Raw genomic sequence first — 12128 nt, 5'->3', positions numbered from 1 at the left:
GGGTAATAAGCTGCTTATATGCACTTTTATGTTTTATCTCTTGGATGAAATGTTCGATTTCAGGGCATTCCAAGGACTCTCCACGAGTATCAATTTATTCCAGAGCAGCTAACTGTTAGAAATGAGACATTTGACAGAGTTGCCCCCACTATCCATTACAGTTCTCCTGATGGCATTTCACATTCCAGGACTTTACTACCTAGCCAGAAATCTTTGCTTGGTGGGAATGAATCTACACCATATGGATATGGAGTTCAAGATCAGATGCCTGCTTTGAATCATTTGTCTCAGCATGTCAGGCAGAATCATGTTTTGCCTTCTGCTTCTGGACAGATTGAGGGTATTCCACGAAAGAACACATTTGTTGATGTAACAGTTGTTACTCATAGTGGGGTTCACCCAATAACTCTGACCGACACTGCACTAGTGCCATCTGACAACACGGTTATCCATGAGGAGGAACCTTCAAGGCTTCAGAGGAAGCGAATGGTATATAGACCTGCAACACCATGTTTATTTCCATAGAATGGTTGCTTAGTGCTTGCTGACTCATCTTTGCTTGCAGAATGAAGAAGCTAGAATACGACGTGAACTTGAAGCTCATGAGAAAAGAGTTAGAAAAGAGATTGAAAAACAGGATATTCTAAGGCGAAAGGTTTGAGTCACTCTCAACTTTTCTCCCTTTGATATAAATTTATTTTATGATATAGCTAATACTGTCATGCCATACATTAAGAGGGAAGAGCAAATAAAGAAAGAGATGGAGAGGAATAACCGTGAAAGGCGGAAAGAAGAAGAAAGGTTGTTACGTGAAAGACAGCGAGAGGAGGAGAGGTACCAAAGAGAACAGAGGCGTGATCTGGAGCGTAGGGAGAAGCTTTTACAGAAAGAATCAATAAGAGTATGTAAGATTTTTCTACTAATTCACTCTGATCTGTTAAATGAAAATAAGTGATGCTAATCTTAGTTATTCTTATAGGCTGAGAAACTGAAACAGAAGGAAGAACTACGCAGGGAGAAAGAGGCAGCAAGGATCAAAGCTGCTTATGAGAGAGCTCTTGCCCGCAGAATGACCAGAGAATCAATGGGACTTATTGAAGATGAACGTCTGGAACTCATGGAACTAGCTACATTGAAGAAGAGACTTCCTTCGATACTGGCTCTTGATTATGAAACTATGCAAAATCTCGAGTTATATAGAGGTGAAGACATATTCAATGGGATTATGCATCTTGTGTTTATCTGCTTCCTAAAGATTACACTGTTTGGAAATTGAAGTTGATTTGTGGTATTTTTAATTTTTCTCATCTGTTAACATCTATTTCATTTTGACTGAAATGAAGTGGTGTCTACTTTGTGTGTGTGTGTGTGTGTGTTGTGTTTTTGAAATGAATTGGTATCTACTTTGTGTGTGTGTGTGGCATTTTTGCTTTTTTTTGGGAGAAGGGGGGTTATGAAATAATGATGATGACAAAAACCTCAAGGTTAACTTTTGTACGAATTCTTCTTGTCTTTATAACTGTACGAGGGATAGGAATTTAAATATTTTTATGGTCAATTAGGTGTTTAAACATAAAAAATGAGCGTCACTTTGAAATCATAATTTTAATTGATTGTTTTGGCTTAAAATATGACTCTCATTTTGGTTTAGCCTGTGAGTCTTATGGTTGAAAAATTCAATGCTCATCTTCAAGGGAGCCATTGTTGGAATTTGTTTTCAGATGGGCAAACACCATTCCCACCCGAGTCTGTGCAGTTGAAAAAACCATTTTCAATCCAACCTTGGTCAGACTCTGAGGAGAAAACAGGAAATCTTCTCATGGTTAGATTTTCTTTTTCATATATGTATGTATGTATGTTTGGCATTCTTTATAAGAAATATGCTAAAACTTTCTGATCACTTCATTTTTAGGTTTGGAGGTTCTTGAATACTTTTGCTGATGTTCTTGGAATATGGTCGTTTACCTTGGATGAACTTATTCAAGCTTTCCATGACTATGTAAGTTATTTCTTACCTGGTTAAGCTTGTGATTTCTTGCAATGGATTTGGTTTATCTCTTCTTAATATTGCAGGATCCAAGGTTGTTAGGTGAGATTCATATTGCTCTTTTGAGATCTATTATGAAAGATATTGAAGATGTTGCAAGAACTCCCTCCACTGGATTAGGAGGTAACCAAAACAATGTTGCCAATTATGGTGGGGGGCATCCTCAAGTAGCTGAAGGGGTAAGTTTTTATTTTTTTTTTCCTCCAACAGCTTTAGAATTTAGGTTTACATTCTCTGTTCCTTGCTTAACATGAAAAGGTTTGTTTTAATAACGTGGAAAAGGTTTATTTTACTTACTGTTCTCAGGCATATGTGTGGGGTTTTGATATAAGAAATTGGCAACGGCATTTAAATCCATTAACATGGCCTGAAATTTTGCGGCAGTTTGCTTTGTCAGCTGGATTTGGCCCAAAATTGCAGAGACATAGTGAATCGGTGCATCCTTGTGATAACAATGAGGTGATTTATATTTTTCTGTTAATTAATTATTTTGACTGGCTGGCTGTGTTCAACAATCATAGTTTCTAGCTTGAGTAGTTGCCTTCTTCTTTGCCATTATTCCTCTGCACACAATTATGCAAAGAGGGATGATAGGCATGCGCACAAGAATAGTACATTGACCACTCATCCCCCTTAAAACTAAGGTTAAATAGAAATTAAAGTAAAAAAAAAAAAATGTCTTGAGAGAAGAGAAGGATAGTACAAAGTTGGATGAGATAGAGATGTTGTCAAACTACTAAATCATACATATATGTATACTATATACTACGAAAAATGTCAAACTTTAGTATCTGTACCTAAATGGATCTGTACTTGCATCAGTGCATAGCATCGACAACGACAACGACGTCATTGAGTTCTATCATATATCATGTCTACAAAGAAACCGTTTACATGTAGATCTCGTTTGACCACTTCATGGATGATCTTCCTAGGTTTTCCTCTGCCTTTCACTCTTTGTCCATCTTTCATTTCATCCACCATCCTGATTGGGTGTTCTGTCAGTCTTCTTGTCACATGTTCAAACCACGTGAGACACGATTCTATTATCTTTTCCATAATAGGTGCTACTCCAACTCTATTTTATATCTTCGTTCCTTATTCTATCCATTTTAACATCTTCATCACTGCTACACTTAACTTATGTTGTTGTTCCCTTTTGGTCGTCCAACATTCTGTACCATAAAACATAATCGGTCTGATAGCAGTGTGATAGAATTTATCTTTAAGTTTTAAATGCATTTTTTTGTCACATATAAAATCAGACGCACTCTGTCATTTTGACCAACCTGCTTCGATTCTATAATCTACATCATGTTCAATCTTTTCATTATCCTGTATGATGTACTTAAGATACTTAAAATTTTTAACTTTTTGTAGGATGTTTTTTTCCAATCTTTACCTCTGTATTAGAGTTTTTCTTTCGGTAGCTGAACTTACATTCCATATATTCCGTCTTGGTATGGCTTATGCGCAGACCATATATTTCTAGAACTTCTCTCCGTAAATCTAATTTTTTATTTAGGTTTTTTCTTCACTCTCCCATAAGGACGATATCATTGGCAAAAAGCATACACCATAGCACACGTTTTTGGATATGCTCTCTGCGTACTTTCAGGATTAATGTGAAAAGATATGAACTTAAGAATTATTCCTTGTGTAATCCTATACCAATAGGAAATGCGTGTGTCACACTATCTTAACTCTTCACACTGGTTGTAGTCCCATTATACATGTCTTTAATTGCACAAATATATGCGATTCTTATTCTCCTCCTTTCCAAAATCTTCTATAAGACCTCTATTGATACCCCATCGTATGCTTTTTCTAATTCAATAAACATCATATGTAGATCTCTTTTATTATTACGATACTTTTTCATCATCATTCTTAATAGATATGTAGCTTCGATGGTGGATCTGCCTAGCACAAAACCCAAATTGGTTCTCTTTTACCTGTGTCTCTTGTCTCAGCCTTCGTTCTGTCATCCTTTCTCATAATTTCATGGTATAACTCATGAGTTTGTTCCTTCTATAATTTGCGCAATTTTGTATATCCTCCTTATTCTTGTAGATAGGTATCAATGTGCTCTTTTTCTAGTCATCTGATATCTTCTTTGACCTTAAAACCTCATTAAAAAGCGTGGTTAACGAACTAATGCCTTTCTCTACAAGGTTCTTCCAAATTTCAATCGAAATATTATCGGTCCTACTGCCCTGTCATTTTTTATCCGCTTTAGAGTCTCTTTTATCTCGAAGTCTCGAATCCTTTGATAGCAGTCGAAGTTTTGATCTTCTTCCCTCATGCATAACCGACCAAGGTTCGGAAGAGTCTTCTGTCCTTCAATAACTAATTCATAAAAGTAGCTCTTCCACTTTTCATTGATCTTCTCATCTTGAGCCAAAACCTCTCCATCTTTATTCTTTATGCATTTAAGCTGAACCAAGTCTCTCGTTTCTATTTATAAATTTTTCCCGTTCCTTCGTGCCTAAAGACTGGTAGAGATCCTTATACGCTCTTGTTCTTACTTCACTTACAACCACTTTTGTCTTTTTCTTAGCCTCCTTATATTTTTTCCAATTATCTATATTACGGCACAAAGTCAACTATTTAAAGCACACCTTTTTTGCCTGATCTTTTCTTATACACTCGTATTCCACCACCAGGATTCCTTGTCTCTTGGTCCTATCTCTCTAAATTCACCAAAACTTGTTTTTACTGTTCTTCTAATAACTTCTGTCATCTCCCTCCACATCTCTGCGCTTCTATCCTTTTCTCATTTTGCCTCTTTTCCTATCCGTCTTAGGAAGCTTCTTTATTCCTCATCTTTCATCCGCCACCACCTCGTCTTTGGATTCTTCGTAGGTCGTCTTTTCTTCAACTTTTGCTCAACGCGAAAATTCATGACGAGCATCCTATGTTGTGTTGTTAAACTCTCTCCAAGAATAATTTTACAATTAATGCAAAATTCCGGTCAATTCTCCTCCACAAAAAGAAGTCGAATTGAGAGCTTGTCATGCTCCTCCTATAAGTTATAAGATGTCCGTCTCTCTTTTTAAAACATGTATTTGTGATGAGAAGGTCAAAGGTTGAGGAAAAGTCTAAAATAGTTTTATTCTCCGTATTGACCACCTCAAAACCATGGCTTCCGTGAATATTTCCATATCCAGTCACAGTCACTTCTCTTCCAACATGACCATTTAAATCTCCTAAAAAAATTTTATCTCTCGAAGGTATTTCTTGGATCAAACTTTCTAGATCCTCCCAAAACCTTATCTTGTGTTGCTCGTCCAAACGCACTTGCGGTGCATAGGCGCTAATCATATAAAAAGTACTCCCATTCACCACAAGTTTGATAGAGATGATCTGATCACCCACCCTCTTGACATTCACTATGTCCTTCTTTCATTGCTTATCCACGATAATATCTACCTCATTCCTATTATTCATTTTTCCTGTATACCAAAGTTTGAATCCGGAGGTATCCAAGTCCCTAGTCTTTGCACTGATCCATTTTGTTTCTTATAGGCACATGATGTTAATCTTCCTCTTTGTCATGGTATCCATCACCTTCATGAATTTTCCTGTTAGAGTGCCTATGTTCCATGTCCAAAATCTCAACCTTCTGTCGCTCTGACCTTTACTTTTTCCTTTGTGAACTAGCTTATTTACCCTCGCCCGTTCACAAAAACGTGGGAACTCTTGCTCATTTAACATTACATCCGAGCACCGATGCAGTAGCTCTTGCTCATTTGACATTGTACGTGGGTCATACAGCGCGTTGCTTTCGGGCAACGACCTAGGTTTAGCGCAATAATGTCTTTAATCCATGTCATGAAGATTCGACTAAATTTTTATGTTGGCTGTCGAAAACTTAACACAATCCTCCTCGTTTATCCGAACTTTGGACCGGCTATGTACTGCAGGTGTAGCATCAGTGCATAGCATCATATTGTCAAAATCTTATTATACTAAAGTCTAATCATGTATATTTATCCATGCCGGCTCATCTTTAATTGGAACTTTCCTTTTATTGTCCACATTTTTCTTCCCCATTGTAGCATTAATACGTAAAGTTAAAACTTGTTCCACAAGGAATTAAAAAAATATTGATTGACTGACACCGTGTGAACTAAGCTTCTAATTGTTTGTCATTGAATCAAATGCAACATGAAGCTACAATGGGTATGAGTATTAATCACAGCTAATCTAAAATATAATTTAACGAAATATTTGGGTAAAAAAAATTTAATCACGGAATACAGTACTCCCATAAATAAGTTATGAATAAATGTAAAACAAAAAGGTTTTAAAAGACCTAATGGTGAAATACATAATCTTAGAATTTTTTTTATTATAAAATAATACTCTGATCAATTATCTAATATTTTTTTTATCATGAGTATATTAAAAAATATCATAACACTTAGCGTTTTTGCATAGGAGGCGCTTTCGTGATTGGTGCTTTCTACATGGAATACAGATTTGGATTGGCCGTCTCTGAGTCAGTGTGCCAAAAAAATACGAGGGCACTAGTTTGAAAAGGGTCACGTTTTGGTAAAAGGTTTTAAAAAGTGTTATACTGGAAAAAGGCCTCAATTTGGAGAGGAATATTCTGCTAACTCTTATCATTTTTTGCGCAGCAATGACCTAATTACAAAATTCAAAACAGTATAAGAACCCAATTAAAAGCTTTTAAATTATAGGGATTTAGTTTCAAATTTGGTTAAACTATAGGACTGTCAGAGTAATTTAACCCAAAAATTACATATTAGGAACAAAAAACATTCTAAGCATTTCTTAAAAACTGGTATTTTTCTTTATTTTCTTCGGGTTGCAAGTGCAGGGTCATGATTGTAAAGACATAATCTCTCATCTACGCAGTGGAGCTGCAGTAAAAAATGCAGTTGCTATCATGCAAGAGAAGGGATTATCTAAGCCAAGTAGATCAAGACATCGCTTGACTCCTGGAACTGTTAAATTTGCTGCATTTCACGTCCTTTCTGTTGAAGGGAGCAATGGCCTCAATATATTGGAAGTTGCAGAGAAAATTCAGGTGTTTTGTGCAATTTATTTTATTTTTTATTTTCTTTTTATGTTTTCCTGGATGTCTTCTTCTTGAAACTGAATTATTCAGGCATTCCTATGTTCTTTCTTTAGAAATCTGGGCTCCGTGATCTTACAACAAGCAAAACTCCAGAGGCTTCTATATCTGCTGCATTGTCTAGAGACACAAAGCTATTTGAAAGGATAGCTCCTTTGACGTATTGTGTACGTCCTGCATATCGAAAGGATCTGTCTGATGCTGAAGCAATTTTTTCAGCTGCCAGGGAAAGAATCAGGATATTCAAAAGTGGATATATGGATGCTGGTGAAGCAGAAGAGGGGGGAAGAGAAGATGATTCTGAAAGTGATGTAGCAGAAGATATTGAAACTGATGATTTAGGAGCTGAAACTAATATAAAAAATGGGGGTTTCAGTTCTGTAGAATTTAATTCAGAAACCGTAATGAGAATTAGAAAGGACACTGGTAAGGTTTCTCAAACACTTGGTTGCTATGACCATGAGAAACTGGATGAGGATATACTGTCAATTGTTTCTGAAGGCATTGATATGCACAAAGGGATTAGTGCCTCTTGTGATATTGCTGTTTGCAGCAATGATGTGTCTAATCCTAATCTTGAAGGTATGGATATTGATGAAAGCATTCCAGATGAGTCGTGGGTACAGGGGTTGATGGAAGGAGAGTACTCTGACCTCAGTGTTGAGGAGCGTCTTAATGCTCTCGTTGCTTTGGTTAATGTGGCAATTGAAGGGAACTTAATTCGTGTTACACTTGAGGTATTCCTCATTTTAAAATCATTTTCTATTGTTGTGGGTTGCCTTAAAAATATATGGTTTTCTGATGAGCAGATATTTCAGGATCGTCTAGAAGCTGCAAATGCTTTAAAGAAGCAGATGTGGGCAGAAGCACAGCTGGGTAAACGTCGTATCAAAGAGGACTACTTTGTTAAGATGCATCCTGTATCTAATTTCAGCAACAGGAGTGAATCAAATAGTGCATTTCCATCACTTGAGGACAAACAGAAGCCATTCCTTTCTGTTGATAACAAGAATGACGAGGCTTTATTAACCCCTCTTGGCCGGTGCAATCAGATCAACGAACTACTGGAAAATCCAAATCATATTGAGAGTTCCTCATTAGAAGTTAGCCACCAGCTCCATCAAAGTTCTGCTAACCAAGATAATTATTCTCTTCAACAATTTGGATTTGCTCCTGAAAAATCAAGGTCAAATATAAAATCTTACATTGGTTACTTGGCAGAACAAACCTACATGTATAGGACATTGCCTCTTGGCTTGGATCGCAGACATAACCGATACTGGCAGTTCATTGCATCTGCTTCTCCAAATGATCCTGGTTGTGGCAGGATTTTTGTGGAGTTGCATGATGGTTGTTGGAAATTGATTGATTCTGAAAAGGTATTGCTTCTGTGAGATTGATGTCCATTATATGATTTCCATGTGAGCATTGTGTGCCATATGGCGGCATTTTTCATTGTTTAAGTCGTCACACCCTGTCTAGCCTGATGTATTTTATCCAAGAGATGTCTGTTACTGATGTTTTGCTTGTGGAAATGATCACCTCAGTGTTATGAAGTTTGTTGTTTATTGGAAGTTGTTTGATGTCTTCATTTCTTGAGCATTTAGATATCAAGTTTAATTCTCATTGATGTCATGAACTAATTCTTTCTGTTGCATGTGCATTTTTTTGTATCCATGTCATGAACTAGTTGGGTTCTTTTATGTATTCCATTTACTTACAGGGATTTGATTCCCTATTGGGTTCGTTGGATGTACGTGGGATCAGGGAGTCACACTTGCATATGATGTTGCAAAGTATTGAGATGGCGTTCAAGGAATCTATTAGAAGGAATGTCCATAATGGTGATGCAAGAATGGAGAATGGGGACACTGTCAAGAGGCTCAAGACAGAAGCTTTTGAAGTGGATACGAACAATTATTGTAGTGATATTCACCATCCTACATCTGTGTGCATCGATAATTCAGATGCTTCAGAGGTCTCGACATCTTTTGCAGTTCAGCTTGGAAGAAATGAAGCTGAAAACAGGGATGCTCTTCTGAGATATCAGGACTTTGAGAAATGGATGCTAAATGAATGCCTAAATTCGTCAATATTATGTGCCTTGAAGTTTGGGAAGAGGAGGCGTAGCAAACTGTTGACTGTGTGTGATTCATGTCATGATGTTTATTTCTTTGATAGAATCAAATGCCCTTCCTGCAATAGAACTCTCAATGCTCACGGCAAGGCAAAGATTGACACTGATTATTTTCATGTTTCATCTTATCTTCCTTTGAGAATGAGATTGCTGAAGGTCTTATTGTCAATTGTTGAGGTGATGACCTACTTTTATTTTGTTTGGCAATGATTTTTAGCATTTAGATAATGTGTTTCCTTATTGTTTGTTTCTGTTTCTTGTTCACTGGAAGTCTGCAACTGATCATATTTAGCCATGGTGGTAGGTTTCAGTTCCCGAAGAAGCTTTTCACGGTATTTGGACCAACAGTTATAGGAAATCATGGTGTACAAAACTGGATGCTTGCTCATCAACTGAAGACCTCCTGGAGGTTATATTTCAACATATCTTTGATAGAGCATGCTTTGGAACTTCAACTTGTTTTGCTACTTGTTAAGCATTTTTATACTGGCCTGTCATATAGTTGTCATCATATTGTCAATGATAAATCCTTGATCTTCCTTTCTCATTACAAAAAGTATAACTAATGCTAAATTGATGGTTGGTTTTGAAGACTGTTTAAGTGTTAATAATTGAATTTGTAGCTGCCAAATGTTTTTCGAAGATTACAGGAGGAAATCTAGGTGATTACTATGGTTGATAGATTTGCCATGTTTTGAACACTGGTACCCGGAGGAAATAACATAGCCTTAAATGTAAAATTGTGGACAATAATCTCTTAAATTTTCCCTATTGCAATTTTATGGTGTATACAAGTTAACACTTTCTTCTGAAATAGTAATCTGTATATGTGTAGTTATTCTGACCTAACTAAAAGGGTATATGTCTAGTTATTTGTAAGTTAAGCATCTCAAAGTATAGTATTTCTGCTAATGTGTTAAGATTTGGGTTTTTTTTTTTAATCCAAATCAGTTTGTCCTCCTTTTTTAATAGCCTGAAGCTACTTGAGTATCTGTGATGTATTCTTTTGTTCTAAGCTTGTTATTTACCAGTTAATAATGTGTTACACTTTCAGATATTAACTGTATTAGAAAGCGCTATAAAGAGGGAGTATTTGGATTCAAACTATGAAACTACCTCTGAGCTGCTGGGTTCGAGAAGTTCTTCTGGATGTCCTCCAACTAATGATTTTGTAGGTGCTGAAAGGATACTTCCATGGGTGCCGTGCACAACAGCTGCGGTGGCTCTGAGACTCATGGAACTCGATGCATGCACCTCTTACACCTTTCAGCAGAAGATGGAGTCTGAAAAGGATAAAAGAATTGGAATTGTTATGGTGGGTATTTCTGATTCAATATAGTAAACTTTTATATGAATTTAGACATATTTATTCGATAGGAACCATATTTGAGTTTCTGAGTTAGAGTTGGTTGGCATGCCATCAATAGAATTTTGATCAAATTATGTTTTCTCGTTGAAAAATTTACGCCAGTCCTTGTCACTTTCAGAAGCTTCCGACAAAATATGCTTCTGCCAAATCATCTTGCCGTGATAGTGCAATTGAAGAAAGAGGACAAACGTCCCAACAGGGACAAAGATCCCGGCAGGGACAAAGCATGCATAAGGTTAAGCATACTGTTGAAAACATGGTTGGTCTTGGTGCTGGCCTTGCAAGCTACAGCAGAGGACAAAGGTCCCGACAGGGCCGGAGCCATTCTTGTGCGAGTGGGAGATCACAAGGACGGGTTCTTAGTTCAAGACATGATTCTAGAAAGAGAAGCACGACCTCTAGCAGCATGAGAATAGGAAATTTACTTGGATGGAAAGGGAGATCATGTAGGCATGCAGAACAAAATGTACGTGCTCGTCGGAGTGTTCGAAGTAGACAGAAACCGGCTGTCAAGGTCTGTGTCACTGGTGTTGAGAAGGACACTCCAGATGATATCACAGGGTATACAGCTGGTATCTTTATCAATGAAAAGATGAATGGAAGTGAAGTGGAAGCTGCTGCTAGAAGTGCTAGCAGCTCAGAAAAATTGGCCTATGAAAATGATATTTATCAGTCAACAGTTGATGCGTATGAATATCTAATTGATGATAATAATGATGGATATGAGGGTGGATTTAGTGGAAAATCTGAGAACTTTGTAGAGGGGAGCAACCATAATGTGGATGATGATGAAAATGAGGACGTTGATGACAATGATGATGAAGACGGACAAGTTGATGTTGAAGATTATATAAGCCACAAATCAGATACTGACGCCGGAGAAAATGCCGACCAGAACATGGATCCTAATGGAACAGATTCAACCTCATCAGAGTCCAGTGATTAAAGAAACATGCCATGAATAAAGTGACACCATAGTGTTTGTAGGATAATTCTGAATATATATATATATATATATGCGCTCAAGTAATGTAGGAATAGGTAAATGGTTAGGTACTCGGGATAGAATTTGTAGAATACAAAAATGTGCAAGGAAATTTGTTCTCCCCTCTCGTTAAATGATGGCATCGCTGGGAGAAATTAGATTCGTGGACAGCAAAATCATCTCCTAGACTTGATTTGTATTATTTGAGTGAGTTTGGTCATGTCAATCTGAGAATGATAACGTGTTAATACTTAAACATAGTGTACAGAGAGTTGGGTACTCAAATCATTTCTCGCCTTTCCATAAAATTTTTATACCATTTGATCCTATTAAAGTTGAATTTCTCAACCAAACCACCGAATTCAATTCACACAATTGACAGATTGCATTAGACGTTTTCATGTCTAAAAAAAAATTATTATATTAATGTTCCTAAACTTTATAAAAAGAAGATATATACTTTTTTTTTCATATCTTTAAAGATTT

General features: G+C 36.8%; 1 protein-coding gene across 8 annotated transcripts in view; it reads left to right on the top strand.

The window, feature by feature from the left end:
• Nucleotides 1-11995, top strand: part of LOC107629818 (homeobox-DDT domain protein RLT2) — a 15912-nt gene extending 3917 nt beyond the window's left edge. Inside the window, exons 4-18 of one of the 8 annotated variants that reach the window (XR_002359015.1) lie at nucleotides 64-489; nucleotides 566-655; nucleotides 737-901; nucleotides 980-1202; nucleotides 1695-1822; nucleotides 1913-1999; nucleotides 2074-2226; nucleotides 2354-2506; nucleotides 6894-7103; nucleotides 7208-7888; nucleotides 7970-8530; nucleotides 8875-9465; nucleotides 9593-9697; nucleotides 10464-10603; nucleotides 10776-10948. Coding sequence is in view for 6 of the 8 variants with exons in the window: in XM_021118441.1 (XP_020974100.1) it covers nucleotides 64-489; nucleotides 566-655; nucleotides 737-901; nucleotides 980-1202; nucleotides 1695-1822; nucleotides 1913-1999; nucleotides 2074-2226; nucleotides 2354-2506; nucleotides 6894-7103; nucleotides 7208-7888; nucleotides 7970-8530; nucleotides 8875-9465; nucleotides 9593-9697; nucleotides 10343-10603; nucleotides 10776-11603 (4662 nt within the window). In the remaining 2 variants the exon portion in view is untranslated. Of the gene's footprint in view, nucleotides 1-63; nucleotides 490-565; nucleotides 656-736; nucleotides 902-979; nucleotides 1203-1694; nucleotides 1823-1912; nucleotides 2000-2073; nucleotides 2227-2353; nucleotides 2507-6893; nucleotides 7104-7207; nucleotides 7889-7969; nucleotides 8531-8874; nucleotides 9466-9592; nucleotides 9698-10342; nucleotides 10604-10759 lie in introns of all 8 variants that reach the window. The other 7 variants (XR_002359016.1, XM_021118442.1, XM_021118441.1 and 4 more) reach the window with 7 other exon arrangements.

This window comes from Arachis ipaensis, chromosome B03 (genome assembly GCF_000816755.2).
Source record: "Arachis ipaensis cultivar K30076 chromosome B03, Araip1.1, whole genome shotgun sequence".
In the NCBI taxonomy this organism is placed as follows: Eukaryota; Viridiplantae; Streptophyta; class Magnoliopsida; order Fabales; family Fabaceae; genus Arachis; species Arachis ipaensis.
This window is presented reverse-complemented; position numbering and strand designations above follow the sequence as displayed.